The 20,097-nt window shown below is 35.3% G+C and overlaps 2 protein-coding genes across 2 annotated transcripts in view; one reads left to right on the forward strand and one right to left on the reverse strand.

Annotated features, from left to right (window-relative positions):
* LOC140439504 (uncharacterized) overlaps positions 1-563 on the reverse strand; it is a 177,302-nt gene extending 176,739 nt beyond the window's left edge. Inside the window, exon 1 of the mRNA XM_072529452.1 lies at positions 130-563. Coding sequence (XP_072385553.1) covers positions 130-268 — 139 coding nt within the window. The 5' untranslated portion in view covers positions 269-563. The remainder of the gene's footprint in view (positions 1-129) is intronic.
* The window catches only part of LOC140439503 (glucose dehydrogenase [FAD, quinone]-like), a 51,505-nt gene that overhangs the window by 8,163 nt on the left and 23,245 nt on the right, over positions 1-20,097 (forward strand). The window lies entirely within an intron of this gene.

Below are 20,097 nucleotides of genomic sequence, written 5' to 3' on the forward strand. Positions count from 1 at the left end.
TAATTGTAAAAAAAAATATAAATCACTCAATATCAACTGATTTTATATAAAATATATTTTAACAGTATTATTCTCATTGACAAAGCGCATTAGGCAAACATAAAAATATTTCCAAAGTTGAGTACTCACCTAAATCAGTTGCTAACTGTATAAATTTTAGAGGAACTGCATTTTTCCTTAATAATTTTCTTTGGCCACTTTGGTAAATATGTTTCACTGCAAAATGATGCTGGCAAATTACCCTCTGTTTCAGGTCACTGATATCCATCAATAAAATATCAATATTCCCGCAATTTCTTTGCCAAATTTTTGTGCGCTCTACGTCTTTCAGGGAAAATTTAAAGAAAGATATATTATTATTTGTTCCATCGTTTCTTTTAAAACATCCCGCGTAAACACACTAATGCGTTACAGAGGCCATTTTATTTAAAATCCTTTTTTTGATAAAATTCCGCTATAACTTCTCACAACACTAATCACAGATAATACACCTATAGGGTAAGTTCGGCCCTGACACTACTCCTATCTCCTCGCAAGTCAGAGAGAGAATGAGAAATCTCGATACGGTTTTCGAATGGCGCCATCTAGTTGTTGATACGTCTTTCGGTTACCACGAGGTGAGCTATCTAGGGTGTGGTTTGTAATCAATGCTTCTAGCATAAAGAAGCATCAAAATATAATAGCTGTTTACATTGTGGTTACTGCATTGCACGCTCTATTCAGGTAAGATCTCCTAATTTCATAATTATTATACCAAAAATTATTGGTCATCCAGTCAATTTAATGTTTTTATTTGGAGTACAAATATTATATTATTAGATGTATATAAACATTTCCGGCATACATTTTTTTATAGTGACTATAACAGGTCCCTAAAATTTGGTGTCTTCAATATATGTAGACAATTATTGTATTAAAGGAAAGTGTTATTATTTTAAGGTATTTTATTTGTTTTACTAAATCATGTCTAGGAGGAAATTTTTAACCGAAAAAGAACTTCTTACAAAGTACCTTTCTAATACAGAAGACCTTGAAAGTAATTGTAGCCATGAAGATATAATTCCTAGAGAAATTGGAGATCCTTTACCTGATGATATAGATATACTTGAACAACCAGACGAGTTCCATGATGTTATAGAGGAAATAATTATTGATGAGCAACATCCGACTCCAAATTCTAATAATTGCGAAGATACTTATCGAAATATGCCAATATCTTAAACAAATGAAATCATATGGATGCTAGTCGTCAACTTTCAAACCAAACGTTTGTTCTTTGATGAACAATCACTGGAAACCTTTCACTTGAAAATGAAATTTATTTTATAAAATATTTCATACTTCATAAAATATTTTCCAGAAGACTTATTTGAAAAAATGATCGATTGTACCAATATTTATGCGCTTCAGAATAATCACAATTATTTATTACCTATCAATTTGAAAAAGCTGAAAAAATTCTTTCAAATACACATAATTACTGGTTGTTTGAAGTTTCCACGTGTAAGTATATACTGGAAAAAATCATTTAAGGTGGCATTATTTCATAAGACAATATTCATAAATAAAATCATCTATAAACTTCTAACCAATCTACATATTGTGTTGTGTACAATTTTAGAAGTCTAAGTAAGAATTACAAGCTGTGGAAGGTGCGACCACTCTTCGATTCTGTACTGAATAGATGCAAGGAGCCAAAAATCCAGTACTATATTTGCGTGGATGAACAAGTGGTTCCTTTTATATTACTTATTTGCATTTTATTTAAATATTTACCGTTATTTCAACCAACACCATAATTTAATTTATGGTGATTTACACCGTAATTTATACCAATGTCTACAATTCTCAACAATATTTTTATATATTAGGGAGGCCAATTTTGAAAAAATAATTTGAGGGTGTTAAGTAATATATTTTACCAATATATTTCCCAAAAAATAATTTTTACCTGATGAAAAAAAAACTTGTAAGTCAAAGGGATATTTTAACGTTTTCGTATCTATAGTAAAATTCATTAACCGATGCAGGAAGATGTAAACATTACCACGTGTAGGCCTACAACAGGGCCGCATTTGGGATTATCTTTTTGTTTAGTCAGAATATATATTATTTTATAAAATACGAAATTTATATTTTAATTTTGCAAAAGTGCTCGACAAAGAACCTTTAGTTGATATCCGATAATATTAACCATTTTTACAGGGCGAAAAACCCAAGAATTTATTTTTTTGCCAACAATTTTATGTACAGAGTGCCTGCAAAAATATAAGTTTTATTTTTAATTTTTACTATACTTAGTTGTTTGTACAATTCTAAAAAGTTTCATAATAATAATAATAACAAAAAAAATACTCATTACTCAATTATGTTGAAATAATATATATATATATATATATATATATATATATATATATATATATATATATATATATATATATATATTAATTATATATAATTATTAATATGTCGTGACTCGTCACTGTTAAATTATCTAAATCTGAAAATTTTGGGGAATGCAAATGTAGGTACTATAAATATGTCATCAGAACAAAACGTAAAGTCTATAAGCTTTTATCTTTTGAAGATATTCTCTTCGCCACATCACAATGTCGTCTCTATCTAGTAAAAGAGCGTTTCTTCCCCTACGTTTGTATTGAAAATTAGGTTTTTCAATATTCGGTAAAATGTGGTTTTCGAAAAATTTGGCAAATCAGGGCCATAGTTCACCTTCTTTAAAACCTTATCAACGGTGGGTATTTCGTTGCTCATAAAAAAATTATGAACCAGTCTTCTAATGGCAAAAAATAATTTTTGTCAAAATCATCAATTTTGTCAAACTTCTTTTTCCGGGTCAGACATACTTTTGGTCCAGCGAATTGATGATTCGTTTTGTATTCCTTTATCACCGTAAATACACTTCTATCACAAACTCCAACTTTATTAGCAACTTTTTTCACAATATCTTCAACCACCAACCCGGGATTTTCTTGTCTTTCACATTTAAAAACATTTAAAATGATTTCTTTAACTTCAACGCTAAGAGGACTTCTTTTACTTCGTTTTCGAGGAGGATTCCATGTATTTTCAACCAATTCATCAGCAGAATCATTTTTGGTTTCATTATCAGTTATTGAAATACTTGGTTATTGTTACAGTAATCACAATCACGTATAGATAGGGTCGTTATACAAAAAAAAATATATACTTAAATAGTTTTAAATCGCACAATAAATAATTGCTAATTCAACATTAACAGCATAAATATAATTTATTGTCCTTTAACCATCAAGATGACTAAAAATATACTCACAAATCGATTCAAATTACAAAATTTCAATACCGAAATATAATACCTACTTAAATCGTGTCCGAACCTGTATGAGTTCCGACGACGTCGGCAGTAACGAAATAAAGATGGACATTTCGGTTAGTTTTTAAATATTCTTGAAGAACTGTTACTGCATGTATGCATAAAATATTCATTAATTTTATGAATCGGATTATTTTTTAACTTACTATGTATTCAGTGATAAAAATAATTTATATACTATGCAATAAACACTAATAGTTGAGAAAATAAAAAAATTAATAAACTGTCATAATTATACTGTTACTTATCGGAACAAGTAGACTCATTTGGAACATCTTTAACAATCATCTGTTAAATTTATCTTTGTTTATACGCCCTGCATCGCTTAATGAAAGTAGGTTTAGTAATAATCTTCATTAACCCTTTCAGTCATGACTTTTTGTTTTTATAGATAAAATTTTTTAAATGTGCACTATGAAAAGATTGATTTTTTTAAAGATTTTTTATAGCAAAAAAAAATAAAATATCTTAGTTGACAGCTGACGTATAAAATGTACTACCTACCCATAGTACATCGTGAGCCAAAGGTAAAAAAAATAATTTAAGCGTGTTATATTTGAATGTATTAAAATTTCTTTTACATTACTTTGATTTGTACAATAAAAAACAATTTTGTTTTTTTTTGGATACATAGATGTACTTTATATTTAATGCAAAAAAGGGTGTTTTTCCAGCACATTTCGGCAATTTACACCTGGTTTGGGAAATGTGTAGGTTTATCGTCAAAGTCAGAAAAGTGTCCTTTACCATCTAATTGAACTTCTCTGATAGGTCTATATTCTTGACACCATTTTTTGCTAAGTGGAGGGGTTGAACTGGGTGAATTATCAGTTGAAGATGGTCTTCCAACCTTCTTACCCATTTGTCCACAAAATATGAGCGCTTCTGCAATATACAAACGAAAATGAAATAGGTCAAAAGTATCTTTTTGGACTATATCGAGGAACTTTGCTGCTTCTCGATATTTCAACCATGCGTTACAGCATGCCAAATCAAGAGCATGTGTAAACATTCTTGGGGTCCACTTTTTAGACCTTATGAAAGTTCTATATATAGAAATCAAAAAATCTAATTTATCAACGCCTCCCATACTGGCATTGTAATGTTTTATAACTTCTGGTCGAGGCACCATAATTTACTGTTTTTCTGTTTTGCTCCATATCTTGCAAGTATCTCCTCCTCCTTTTGACTGAAAATTTGAGGCCATGGTTGTTATCACACATTTGTTATCTAACCATCTAGTCATTATGATTTGTCCATAATTACTAATGATTTCTTGTGAAAATCCTCGTTCTTTTTTAGCTATTAGCTTATCTGGTAAAAGTGGAGGTTTTACAAAACGTTCGGCTCTGTCAGTACAGGAGGCATAAATATGCCTGTTTTGAAGCCACTGCAATAGTTGGTAATTAGAAAAATAATTATCGAAATAAAGCTGATGGTTTGAATTGGTTATTCTTTCAGTAAGTTTTAATACGACAGCTGCACTTTAACCAAAAACTTGTTGATGAAGGGAATTTAGTTCTATAGTAGAACCTTGGTATAAAACGAAGTCGTAAAGTAAACCAGAACTTCCACACAAGGCATACAGTTTTATACCCCACGGACACGGCTTGCCTTTTATTTATTGCTTAAGGCTTAACTGTCCCTTGAACGGAATAATTTGTTCTTCAATACATAATTTTGTTTCAAGTGATAATTGCATACACCTTTGTCGTATTTTGTCGTAAAGAATTCTAACTTTCCAAAATTTATCAGTGTCATTTGGTTCATTGGCATCAGTAAAATGTAGTTGGGTTCGTAATTTTGAAAATCTGTTGTACCCCATATTATTTTTAACAACATTTAGACAAAGTTTGCTGTCCCAATAAAGTCTTTTACGAGGATAACTTAGGTTTCCCATAATAATATGAATGCCCACAAATCTTTTTATTTCGTTGATATTGGTATTCTCAAAGCGTGTATTATTTTGCTGGTGATAAAGATTTGTGTATATAACCATAGCATCAAACAAGGTGTGATCAAAATATTTATAAATATTTTAGTAGATCTTGAGAAGTAGTATCATCGTTGTTGACAACATGGGATGCTGAGCTTTGCGAAGTAACACTTTCAGAAAATTCTGCCTCCAAATCATTTACTTGACTTAGTATCATTATAATTACCTAAAATTAACTTATCAGATAAGCAAAAATAACTAGTTGATGATCTTACCGATAATTCCGTCGTCTCTCTGGAGATCTTCGAACGTCAATATCTCATCAGTCTCTTCATCACAGAACTATTCCACATCATAAAGTCCAGCCTCTATCAACTCATACAGTTTTTTTCACTCAAGGGCTTATTTTTGTTATATTTACTCATTTTTAAAACTATATATCTGCAAAAAAATTTAAAAAAAAGTAAGTAGCTGTGGTTTTCCTTTGAATCAAATTGTACTAGTAGTAGTACAACTTAAATATCCCTTATGTCACCTTGTACTATCCGTAGTACATTGAAAAATACGTTGTGTTTACGATAAAAAAAGATGTATTGGTTAATAATTAATATTTAAGTCAATAAAACAAAGTATAAACTTGTAACAAAAAATTAAAACTTACCTTTCAATCGTTTTTTACTGCAAAAAATGTCATCCGAAAATTAGGAAATAAATAAAGCAACCGTTTCTCAGCACACGAGGTCACGAGGTTGACAACTGGTACTAAAACCAAAGAAAATAGACGCTTAAGCGTCTATATTCTTATAGCTATAAGCTCTTAAGCTATAAGCGTCTATATTCTTTGCTAAAACTTTTAGAACTACAGACATCTTTATTGGCTACCAGTTTTCTTAATAGATAAATCTGCTATTAAGCTGTAGATGGCACCACGCAGCATAAATCGTTCATTTAGCATTACAAAAGTGCACTTCTAGTCGGAGTCGGTGTACTATTAACTATTATGTAGTACAATGGTAGTACGCCATAAGCGAAAGGGCAAGCAAGTATTACAATGCTCGTATTTAAATAGTCTAGACCAACTTTACCATGTTAAAAAAATTTTAAACCATGTTTAAAAATAGTTTTCCTGTACATACTCAAATTATTAACGTGTAATTCGATAACACACTTAAGCCACAATTATTGTTATCTTTTTCAGATAATAAATGTCATTTCTATAAAATAATTTTACCCATAAAGCTCAAATATTTCTGTTTCGAAAATGTCCAGTAAGTAATTCTTGAAAACGCTTGGCTTTAGATTATGTACCACTTATTTTCATTTTTGATTAAATTGGAGACAGGAGTTACTCACGAGATGTTAACGGCAGTGTTAACAACTTAGATTAAAGAAACCAGTTTCGTTAATCTAAGTTTAAAAAGATGTTGACATCTTCTTTCTCAAATTCAACCACCAACAACCTCTCTAGAGGAATCTCGCCCCAGGTAAGATCATCCCTAATGAACCATCTTGATGATGGTATCTGCAAAATCGTTTTCGCAAAAAAGACGCCGGCTCAAGTCTGCTACGTCCAATTAATTAGCTATCTATTAAAACCTTAGAACAATTTTTTTTATTTAGATAATCGCATTGACCAAATGGCCATTAGCGACAAATTAATAGATTGCAGAAGTTTATTAAGTTTTTTGGTACTTATTGGTCTTTCAAGAAATTTAGAATATTATTGAAATTAGTCTGCACCTAGAGCTTCTAGAAGTGTTGCTGGTATCTTGTTATTACTTCGTTAATTATTATAGAGCAGACAATCCCATATTATGTGTTTTAAGCCTCGATTTCACGGTGATAGTTGTCGCGATAGTTGCTATTATGATAGTAACTGTTAAATAAACTATTACGAACTATCACCATGTAAATAACCCGATAGTAGTTATTATACTGTCACTAAAGCACTCTCGCACTGTCTCGCTTGTCTAGATAGTTTGGCAAAACTTTCATGATAGTTTGTCGTTGTTGTATATTATGTATATACAATGCACGTGGTACGTGATTTTGGCAAGTATTAAAGTGTATTTGAGCATTGAAAATAATTGTAAACAGTGCAAAGAACAGTAGAATGAGCCGCTGGCAATTTGATATAATAACTTTTTGGAGGAATATGAAAGGTTTCCTTGTCTATGGAAAAAACCATCCCCGATTCTAAAAATAGAGTGAATAGAGAGCATGCTAAAGAAATGCTGCTGTCCTTATCAGGACTACTTACTTTTAAAGAAATAAGACAGAAAATTAAAAGTATAGAAATCTATGGGAACTGACACGGGAGCCGATAATGTGTACAAGCCAAAACTTGTCTGGTTTTCCACAGCTAATAGTTTTTTAAGACATAATGAGGAAGAAAATGAGTCAGATTCTAATTTGGTAAGTTTTATTTTTCCGTTAGTTTCTATACATAATGTGATGATTTTATTTCAATGTCTATTTAATTTATAATGTCTTGTTCTTATCTTAATTCATTAAAAAGCCCAATAACTGATATTAATTTATTTATCACTAAATATACATAATTTATTAAAAAGCGAACGTAACATTTTATCGCGAGCGCGTCTTCAGAATTAACTGTTTTCTATTCTCCAAAAAGTCCTGTTATATATTCACTACTGTTAGACTAGAAACGTCTACGGCCTTCTAGACAGAGCGGCGAATTGTTCTCAGAACCGGTATGGTTAAATCGGCTTGTCTCCAGAAGGTTTGAATTGTTGTTTTTATTACAAAGGGGGACCCATCGTGTGTCAGGTAGGCATTACCTAAAAAATACGTGAATGAATGAAAATATTAGTAATAAATATATTTACGGTTTTGGGTCAGAATTTATCGTAACATTGCCCCCCTCTTAAAAGATTGTTCCTCCTGGAACCTTGTCGGGACTGGAACCGGAACGGTATGCTGGTATCGGCAACTGGACCCTCTTTTACAACTTCCAGTTGTATAAAAATGACAAGGGACGGTTTTCTCTCCGCACCAGTAACTATGCGGATTGCAACAGACTAACACCTGGACTTCGGTGTCTTTAAAGATCTCCTCCACCATATTTCGGATAACCCTCCAATCTAATTGGCGGCACTCCAACTTTGGCATGGCTAACTTTTGCACGTCGGACTCTAGTACGTGCCCTCTCAATTGAAGTAAGGCTTCCCATACATCTCGGTAGGTAGGTTGGTCACGGGCAGTGTCTTTTGTTACCAGGTAGAAAAGGTAACGTGATGCATCTTGGAGTTTCAAGGTTTTACCGGGAGCTGGCACTTGGCATTGAAGTTCTGCAACTCGACCAAACTTCCTTCGAAAGACGGATGCCAACCCTGGTGCGTCTTTGATACTGGCCGGGATGGTAAGGGCCAGCGAGTGGTCATCGGGGAGCGCGAGTAGATCTTGCTTTTCTTCAGTGGTAACACCATGTCTTGCTTTCCCGGTACCTCCATAGGCACCCATGAATTCCTCAAACGTGAGGTCAGACACATCTTGGACTTGGTTTACTTCCACTTCTTCATCTACGTCGTGGTCACCTTCGAAAGATGCCAACCGGTTATGGTGTACTATCATCGGCTTTCCCCTCGGAATCTTGCTTATTCGGTAGATGACATCGTTGATCTTCTCCATGATGAGGTATGGACCTTCCCAAGACTGCTGCAATTTGGGAGAACAACCTTTTCGCTTCTTGGGATTATACAGCCATACTTTGTCGTTCTTCTTAAAGCAACCCTTTTCGGCTTGTGTATCGTACCGTTTCTTCATTCGGTCGCTAGCGATCTGAAGGTGGGAACGGACCAACTCATGTACATCGTCCATTCTTCTTCGTAATTCGATCACATAATCTTCACCTGCTACATCTTCTCCAGGTCGACACCCAAATTCTAGATCACAAGGTAGTCGCATTTCGCGTCCGAATAGGACTCTGGCTGGTGTCTGGCCCGTTGATTCGTTAACAGCAGATCTGTAGGCCATTGTGAAGAACGGAAGGTATTGGTCCCAGTCTCGCTGATGATCGGACACCATCTTTGTCAAATACTTGCCAACTGTCCTATTCATTCGTTCTACCATACCATCCGATTGCGGATGATACGCGGTAGTTCTTGTTTTCTTCATGCCTAGTCTATCACATATTCCTTGGAATAGATCACTTTCGAAGTTCCTGCCTTGGTCACTATGGATCTCCAAAGGCACTCCAAATCGGCTGATATATTCTTGGATCAACTTATCTGCAACGGTGGCGGCCTTCTGGTCTGGAAGTGCGTAAATCTCGACCCACTTAGTGAAGTAATCCATTACTACCAACATGTACTTGCCCCCATTTTCACTTTCTGGAAATGGCCCTGCAATGTCCAAAGCTATTCTTTCAAACGGGCTTCCAACATTATATTGTCTCATAGGAGCTCTCCTTTTCCGGTGAGGCCCGTTACTCGTAGCACAAATAGTACATTTCTTACACCAGTCTTTTACGTCGTCGGAACTGTTCATCCAATAAAACCGGGTTTTCCTTACACCAAAATGCCCTCCCGATGGACTGTCGTGTAACTGACGAAGTACTTCGGCTATTCTGCTCTTTGGGATCACCAACTGTCTTCTTTTCTCTGAACCGTCATCATTTTCCAGGACTCGTTGGAGCAAGCCATCTTCGATGATAAATGAGTCCCACTGGGCCCAATACGTCTTAACTACTGAGCATAGGTTTGATATTTCCTGCCAAGGTGGTCGACGGTTTTCCTCTTTCCATTTTCGGATTTTCTGTATAACTGGATCTCTCTCTTGTTCTTCCCTTATCTTAGTAGGCGTCCAGTCGTCGTTGACAATCGTCGTTCTTAGCACTGCTGCTTCCTTGGATTCCGTTTTGTTGCAGTGGGAACACTCTGCTGGGCATGGCCTTCTGGAAAGAGAATCAGCGTTTCTGTGGCTAACTCCGGCTCGGTGCTCAATCTTAAAATCGTATTCTTGGAGTCGTTCGATCCACCTGGCTATCTGACCCTATGGATTCTTAAACTGCATCAACCACTTAAGGGCGGCATGGTCGGTTCGGATTAAAAACTTCCTTCCATAGAGGTATTGATAGAAGTGCTCTACTGATTTCACTACTGCCAGAAGTTCTCTTCTCGTGACGCAATAATTCCGCTCAGGTTTTGAAAGAACTTTACTAAAATATCCGAGGACTCGTTCCTGTCCTCCTTGAATCTGAGACAGCACTCCTCCAATTCCCACATTACTTGCATCTGTATCTAAGATGAACTCTCCTTCCCGCAGTGGATACCCTAAAATTGGTGCTGTTATTAAATGCTTTTTCAAGGTCTCAAAGGCATTTTGGCAGTCTGTATCCCAGCGGTAATCTCTTGCTTCCTCCGTAAGTCGCGTTAATGGCTTAGCGATATCTGCAAACTTCTTAATAAACCTCCGGTAGTAAGTACATAGTCCAAGAAAACTTCTCACTTGATGTTTGTCAGTTGGTTTTGGCCATTCCTTAATGGAATCGATTTTTCCCTTATCCACGGCCACTCCTTCTTTACTGACTATATGACCCAGATAATTGACTTTACCTTGAAATAGCTGGCACTTCTTGGGGTTTAGCATCAATTGGGCAGCTTTAAGTCGATTAAAAACGTTTTCTAAATTCCTCAAATGATCTTCGAATGTCTCCCCCAAGACGATTATGTCATCTAAATAAACCAGGCATGTTTTCCAAGATAACCCTCTCAACACATTTTCCATAAGCCTCTCAAATGTCGCAGGAGCATTACAGAGTCCAAATGGCATAACGTTGAATTGCCACAATCCAGATCCTGTGGTGAAGGCTGTCTTTTCTTTATCTACTGGGTCCATTTCTACCTGCCAGTATCCAGACTTCAAATCCAAAGTAGAAAACAATTTACTTCCAGCCAATGTGTCCAATGTGTCATCGATCCGAGGCAGAGGATAACTATCTTTCTTGGTAACGTTGTTCAGGAAACGGTAATCCACACAGAACCTCGTCGTTCCGTCTTTCTTCTTAACCAGGACCACCGGAGAGACCCATGGGCTCGTAGAAGGTTCTATCACCCCGTCTTTCTTCATTTCCTGAACAATCGTTTCAGCTTCCTCTCTTTTCGCCTGTGGTAATCGTCGAGCTGTTTGACGAATTGGCTTAGCATTACCAGTATCAATTTTATGCTTAACAGCCGTAGTTCTTTCCGTCTTTCCTCCTTTCGGTACGAAAATATCACGATACTGCCGAAGAAATTCCCTTAATTTCCTTTTCTCCATCTGATTTAGAGACTGTCCTGCAACTGCAACCATTTGGTCGAATTTGTCGTTGGAATTATCAGATGTTGTCGCCTGACGGATTATGGATGTCACAGGTACACAAGTTCCTACTTTTGTCTCTTTCTTTATGGTCACTGGGTAGTCGTTGACATTGATAAGTCTCACAGGAATTTCTTTAGCCGAAGTCACCAATTCCTTTCCAATTATGATTCCACGGCCAACCTCATCGTCGTGGTTCCAAGGCTCCATCATAACAGGTCTCCCTTCGTCTACAATTCCCTGTAGTCGCGCTACTATGATCATTTCGCTTCTCGCAGGCACGACTGTATCTTCTGTAATGGCTGCTTGCACAGTGTTGTCATTATGTGGATGGAGAAATACCTCCTCGTTGCCAACTTTGATTACCTTATTCTTAAAATCCAATTGGAATCCATGCATATTCATTACGTCCATTCCTAATATAACATCCTCTTCGATGTCAGCAACTATAACAGTATGGACAAACTTTTCTGCCCCAATTCCCAATTGTACCTGGATTTCTCCATAAATGTTGGCATTTTCACCTGTAGCGGTCCGAAGTCGTAACCTCGTTGGTAACAGTTTCTTTCGGCTGTTTATAACTGTCGGGCGTATAATGGTTCTGGTCGCTCCGGTATCCACCAACAACGTATGCTTTTTACCATTTATGTCTCCATCTACATATACACTATCTTCACGACATTTCAAAGAAGCTATTAGTATGAGAGGGTCTTTGGAAAAGTTTTGGGTCGAAGCTGCCCCCCTAAGGCTGACCCGTTCTAGTTTTCCTGATGGTGAGTTTCTTGATTTGCGTCGTACCTAGGGTGCTTACAGGAGCTTCGTACGTGTCCTATTTCGCCACAATTCTAGCATCTGATGGTCTTCGTTTTCTTGTATGTCATGCTTTTCATCATGTTAACGAGCTGGTCAAGTTTATCTTCATCTCCTTCCTCTTTTACAGTCCTAACTTTACTGTACCCGCCAGAGGCCTGCGTAGCTGACTCGTATTCGAGGGCGGCGGATAAGACATCAACCAGCGTCTTGTGACGAGCTAATCGCAGTGTTCTCTGCATTTCATGATCACGAAGACCATCAATAAACGTTTGAACGGCCAATTTTTCCATCATGTCTTCGGGAGCTGTTGGCTAAGCATATCGTACTAATCTGGCAATATCTACCTCATATTCTTGAAGAGCCTCATCTTTCTTCTGTCTACGATTTTTAAGCTGTGACTGATATACATGCTCCAAATGTTCGTGGCCATATCGCATATTTAACCTCTTCTTCAGTTGTTCGAAATCATCGGTCTCCTCTACGGCTATGGTCTGAAGCACATCTAAGGCATCTCCTCGAAGAGCGATAGTCAGGTTTACAGCCTTTTCTTTTTCAGACCATCCATTTGCTCTTGCGGCTGATTCGAACTGTTTCATGTAGTTGTTCCATGATGATTTTCCGTCGAAAGTTGGGACTTTAACATGAATAGAACCTCCACTTCCTTCAAATTTCGGCCGTGTCTCCAACTTAAATTTCGTCTCGTCTTCTTTTATCTCCACTGTAATCGGATTGTTACCTCTCTCTGCTGTCCCTGTTTCTTCCATCTTCCTTTCCATCTCTTTAATCTTTTCTTCGAAGGCCAACTTATCGGCAGGAACTTGGTTTTTTAACGAGGATATTCTATCGTCCAGGGCAGACATCTCAGAAGTGACTTTAGAGATTTCTGAAGAGATGTTAGCAGAAACTTTGCTTTCCAGGGAAGAAATCTCGTTAGAAACTTTGCTTTCTAAAGAAGCGATGTCGCCGGAAACTTTCGAAATATCGCCAGAAACTTTGTTCTCTAATGATGCGATATCACCGAAAACTTTGTTCTCTAATGATGCGATGTCACCAGAAACTTTGGCTACATCACCAGAAACTTTGACTACATCACCAGAAACTTTCGAAATCGACGAGAGGACAGCATCTTCAAATATATAAGTCTCTGGATCTAGTCCTTCTTCTAGCAAAGCGTTCTTTAGTCGTTGGACTAACTCAGCCTTTTTTCCGGTAGAAGCTAATTCTCTGTCTTCTTAAATTAGTCACTGTCAGCTCATAAATCGTCGTCATTTTCACAATTTACAAATATTCACTTGTATTATTATTATAAGTCTAATTTATGTTCGATCTCACTTCTTACACCACTGTGATGATTTTATTTCAATGTCTATTTAATTTATAATGTCTTGTTCTTATCTTAATTCATTAAAAAGCACAATAACTGATATTAATTTATTTATCACTAAATATACATAATTTATTAAAAAGCGAACGTAACATTTTATCGCGAGCGCGTCTTCAGAATTAACTGTTTTCTATTCTCCAAAAAGTCCTGTTATATATTCACTACTGTTAGACTAAAAACGTCTACGGCCTTCTAGACAAAACGGCGAATTGTTCTCAGAACCGGTATGGTTAAATCGGCTTGTCTCCAGAAGGTTCGAATTGTTGTTTTTATTACAAAGGGGGATCCATCGTGTGTCAGGTAGCCATTACCTAAAAAATACGTGAATGAATGAAAATATTAGTAATAAATATATTTACGGTTTTGGGTCAGAATTTATCGTAACAATAACAAGACTAAAGAGATGCTGATGCATTTTTCGAGTGTTTTTCCATTCTATCATTCTGTACTGCCAATCGACTGCCTCTCTCCCTATAAAATAGTTAGCAAAGTCTTCTTTTCTTTGCCGAGCTTCAGGAAAATAGTTACGCTGCACTATCGGTTTCGTCGGGGATATGGCTTCATTAAATATGGCTTGGAAATGTTGGAAATGTTTCCGCTGTAACTCCGAATATAAATAAATTTAAAATTATAGTTATGATCCACCAGTGCCAGCAGTACAATGCTAAACGTTCTTTGTATATAAGTGTTGAGCACCAGAATTAGGAAGGCACTGAATCAGTACATTCTTTCCAGCAAGTGTTCACATACTATTAGGAAAATTCCAACGAGTTCAAATCCATTTATCGCTTAATTCCACATTTTTCCTTAGGGGTACCTGAAAAATAGAAACACGTTTGTTGAAGCAATTCTAACTAATTAAAAATATTATTTTATATTTTTTTTACTGTGGATCCTGCAAGATCAATTTTTAGCAGATGAAGAATCGACTCAAAAATTTATGGAGTTTTAAGAAAACCACCAATCCGGCGAGAATGACACGGGTGAAGTTTAACAAGCCCAATGTACAGCCCACATCTGATAAAGAATTGGCGCAAGAGCCTAGGAAGAATAAAGAAACCCCTTCCGTCTATTCAGTTAAAATAATTCAGATAAATCTCAAAATGTCTGTAGATGAGGCTCTAAAAACTTTGAAAGAAGTGGTTTTTCCCCCCAATGAATTTGGAGTATTTGGTCAACATGTTTCTGCTCAACTCAAGATTCTTTCAATAAAAGAAGCAATAATACTTGTTGGAAGTTTGGACTGATCTCCAACACTTGTTCGGGAGAAAGCTTATTAAATTCCTTTTCCCGTGTGTGTACAGTACCAAATATTTTAGGACCATGGACTGTAAAAGAGTTTCCTTCGATATAGATAAGCAGACTTCACGGCGATGGTTCCTTATGTGTTTGGTTTTATAGGGGTTTGTACTTAGAGAAAAATAAGCGTAATTAATGGATACTACACATTTAATAACGAGAAAATATTTACAAAGGCACTATTACTAAATAAAGAGTTCGCTTTAATACATTGTTCATTTTTATACCGGCGTTTTAGGGGCGCGCGACTATAGAGAAAACTAAATGCACTTTTTCACCGCACTTTTGAGAGTAAGAGATTAGCGTAACGAGTACCAGCACACAGCCGATACCTTCGGCTGTTAACTTGAGACACACAATCACATCTGCGATTCTTTTTTGGCTTAAACCAAACCTTATCTTGTCTACCAATCGGCGTCAGTTTAACCCAAGGACACACAATCACATCTGCGATTCTTTTTTGGCTTGAACCAAACCTTATCTTGTCTACCAATCGGCGTCAGTTTAACCTAAGGAGGCCCTTCTAAGAAATTTATGGCACAAACACCCAGCAGGCAAAAAGTACAGTCTGCCGCATAAGATACAATTCAACATTTGTGGAAACGAAAAATAAACTGAAATTAATATAAAATGTTGTTTTTACAACAATACTAACAGGCCGATATCCAGAGATTAATAACCACTGTTCGGCTACGACATTTGCAAGACAATGCTTTAAAAAAATACTGTATCTGACAATAAAGCAGGTTAACAACACAATAGTGAACCGTCAACTTCTTCAGAGGGACAGATATATTATAGCTTGTAGACCGTACAGAAACCAATGCCACACCCCGTAAATTATTTTACGAATTGAACGGGAGATGATAATGATGGTTCCGACTCTTAATAATAATAATATAGAACCATAGTAATATGTTTTAAAATATTATGTTGCTTTTATTAAGCATATCTTAATTTTATTGTTTTCTATCATTTCTGTAATAAAAGACATTAAAATTATTGTGTGTTTTTCATCATTACATATCACAATATAGTCTTTCAGTACTTCATTATGGCGTCAGATTCTTATAGAAACTGGCTTATCGTACACTTGTGCACTCGGTTATGGTACTGCAAAGATCCTAGTGAGTCGTCAGTAGCAATATATCGGCAAACTATTTAAAGTTTCAGCTTTGCTGATAGAGGCATTCGCATATCGGTATATTCTTCTGTATCTTAATGCTAACCTTAAACAAATATATTTTTGTAAAAATAAAATTGACAATTATTAGGTGTATCTGTTTAAAATGTAATAACATATCCTTTACGTTACCTTATTATCCTATATCATTTACGTTACCTTAACGTTACCTTATTTGATAACGTATTAACATTTTGACATTCATGCGTAAAAAGTTAAAATAGCTTTTGGACTCCTCTAGAGCAAGTTCTTTTGTGTTAGATTCCAATAGATTCTAACAAAGAATTGTTAGAATCTATGGAAATCAACAAATTAAAAAACACAGATATAATTCTGAATGACCAGCTTGAGACAAACAGTTCTCTCCTCCTCAACCTATTTCATTAGAGACTATAAAGTGTAAACGCATGCCAAAAATAGATCACTTGAGAAAGGAAATCAGCCGAAACAGCTGTATTGATAAGAATTTAAAATAAATTTGTGGAAGTTTTGAAAACAAAGTTTTCAGTGTTTTACTGTTACGTTTTTATTACATTTACCAGAGTTGTTAGGATAGTATTAATAATAACCGGTTAATCTAATTATAAAGGCATTATTAATCACATTGACCAACGCAAAGGTTATTATTAATATTTACCGGTTATTATTAATACAGACCGGACTTATCACATTGACAGTAACATATATATAAAAATACTTAAGTAGCTTATATCTAAACGTACTGTAATTTCTTAGTTATTCGTTAAGAAACTCTTCTACTGAATAATATGGTCTTTCAGAGAGATAAGCTTTTATCATTATAATATAGATTTCTTTACTAACAGTGGAAGGGATCGGTAAATACACATCAAAGGTTAAATGTCTAGTGGATTAGTCATGATTAGGTCTTGATGAAAAAAACATGTGGGTGTTTACGAATTAAGAAAACAGTTTATAGAATATAAATTGATTTCCTTCGAAACAGATCTTATTGCATAGTAGACTGAGGCTAGTTTCTTTCTTAACAAATCTATATAAAGGGACTATTTAAGGTTGCTGTCTATAAAAATACCAATAAATTTTACAGAATCAACGATACTGATCTGGCTGTTATTAAGAAGCAAGGGTTGAAGAGCTCCTTCTTAGGATAATGCTACTTTATCCATGTTAAAAGAGAGTAAATTAGAGTCGGACCAGGTTTTTATTTTAAGTAGATCAGAAGTTATAGTTGCATGAAAAGTTGCAATATTAGAGTTCCCCCAGGTAATACTGGTACCATCAGCAAAAAGAAACAAAATCTATCGATTTTTAAGTTAGTGATGTTATTTCTAAAGATAAGAAAAAGTAGAGGACCCAGTACTGAACCTTGTGGTACTCCAAACACAATACTTTTGTGACTAGAGTCAGTATTATTTACTCTAACTACATAGTTGTTTTCTATTTCTCGAATACCTCGAATTTCGTAGAAATTTAGTTTTTTATCAAAATGTCGTGATTTACACAATCAAAAGCTTTGTCATAGTTACAAAAAATAGTGACAGTGTAAAGATTATTGTTTAGTGCTTGATAGACCTTATGTAGTACAGCAAAAATAGCATCGCTGGTACATTTATTAGATAAAAAGCCGAACTGACTTTGTGATAAAATGTTGTTTTCCACGAGAAATGACTTGTCGGACTTTTATAAGTCTCTCAATAATTTCAACTGCTTAATATTTCCAATACTGACATACGGATGTAAATCTTGGACCCTACGATAAGCGAAAAGAAGAAAGATAGCGTGACTGAAATGTTCTGTTAGAGAAGAATGTTACCAATTCCGTGGACCGACCACAGAACAGATATTTCAATTTTAAATGAGTTAAGTCAGCAAACGGGTGTCCAGCAAAGTTCATCTCAAACAATTAAAGAATGACTTATTATCCAAGAGAAGATAGAAGGCCAAAGATCACAAGGAAGGTCCCCAACAAGATGGATCGACCAAACTACAGGAATATTCAAGAGACCTATGTATGAGTTAAAAGAAATGACTAGAGCCAGAATCTAGCGAGTCAGGATTGAAGAGAAAGATGTTGTTAGGATTGCCTTGTGGAGATCTTTATTTATATTAGTAAGGAAGTATTCTTAATAACGAGACCTAGTTTAGAACAAAATTGCAATATTAACATAACGTTATTTCGGTGACCCAGTCCAAAAAAACTTATTACACTTTCAAACTTTTCATTGCCGCATTTAGGAACAATCACATCTGTAGAATGGCTGACACAAAAGGCACTAAAATAAGAAGGGGCAAATTACCATGTGATAGAAGAACTATCGGCCTAACGCACAAGAGATGGAGTGACAATATTTCATAAAAGCAACAACCTGCCTATGAACAAACAATGTTACTTATATAAATGAAGAAAAACAATGTTAGGGCAGTAAGTCTTCTTCTTACAATCCCTTCTAGGTTTTTATTAAAATTGATAAAAGAGAATAGGCTGCCGGCTTCGTTGATAACAAACTTTTACAGCATCTTCAACTTCAGGTCCTCAAAAAACTAAGGCTAAGGTGTTTATAAACAAATAGGTATGTATATGACAAAACAAACAAACAGTTATTATTTGAGTAATACAGAGGACTTAATCAATAGTCAGTTAATTATGACAAGTAGATAGAATAAAGTAGAATAGAAATATGTATGTTTGCTTTAAATTTATATTAGATAATATTAAGATTCCATACACCAGCTTTACTCTGATGTTAACTATATAAATCATTTTTAATAAAATATAATAATGTAAGATAAATAATCGAAAGAAAATACTCATCATTTGAAGAAGAAGAATAATAATTTGATATATGCTGACTTCTTCTAAATGTGCCTATTTTCTAAAGATGTTGGCGACCACATTGACCCATTTTATTCTATTCACAGCAGTTCGAAATGGATCAGTTGACGTTAGACCAGTTCACTTCCTAAGATTGGCCAGCCAGAATATACGTCTACGTCTAGGGCCTCTCTTACCCTCAATCTTGCCTTGTAGAATCAGTCTGTAAAAGTGGGTATTTATCATTACGCATATGAATTGGTCGAAGTAAGTCAATTTTCTGTTTTTTATGCTGTTAATAATTTCTTTGTCTTTTCTTAGCCTCTGGAGAATAGTTATGTTACTTGTGTCGTGTATATATGAGTCCCTCAACATACGTCAGTAGCACCACATTTTAAATGCCTCTAATCGTTTTATGGGATCTTCTGTAAGGCTTCAGCTTTCTACTCCATAGAGGAGGACACTAAAGCCGTAACATCTAAGAATTCTTATGCGTATATTAATACTTAAAGATAAGTTACAGAGAATCTTCTTAATGTTGTTAAAAGAGCTTGTGGCTTTTTCAATACGACTTTTTATTTCGTAGCTGTGATTCCAAGTATCCTTAATATGGCAGCCTAAATAGCATATTTTTTTCACTCTTTCCAACGGTGTATCGCCTATTGTAATTTGGGCGTTTATGTTGGTGTTCTTACTAATGATCATTATTTTTGTCTTCTTGCAATTTAGTTTTAATCCGTATTTGGTACATGCTTCTACAACGTTATCAATCATCCTTTGGAGCTCCTGCGCACTATTTGCCAGCAACACTGTATCGTCTGCATATCTAATATTGTTTATAAGTTGGCCATTTAGAGCAATCCCATCTTCTGATTTTTCTAAGGCCTCTCTAAAGATGTTTTCAGAGTATATGTTAAATAATGCCGGTGACAATATGCAACCCTGTATAACTCCTTTTTCGACTTCTGACTGATACACTGACTTCTAAACATTCCCAAAT

This window comes from Diabrotica undecimpunctata, chromosome 4, assembly GCF_040954645.1.
Source record: "Diabrotica undecimpunctata isolate CICGRU chromosome 4, icDiaUnde3, whole genome shotgun sequence".
Classification (NCBI taxonomy): Eukaryota; Metazoa; Arthropoda; class Insecta; order Coleoptera; family Chrysomelidae; genus Diabrotica; species Diabrotica undecimpunctata.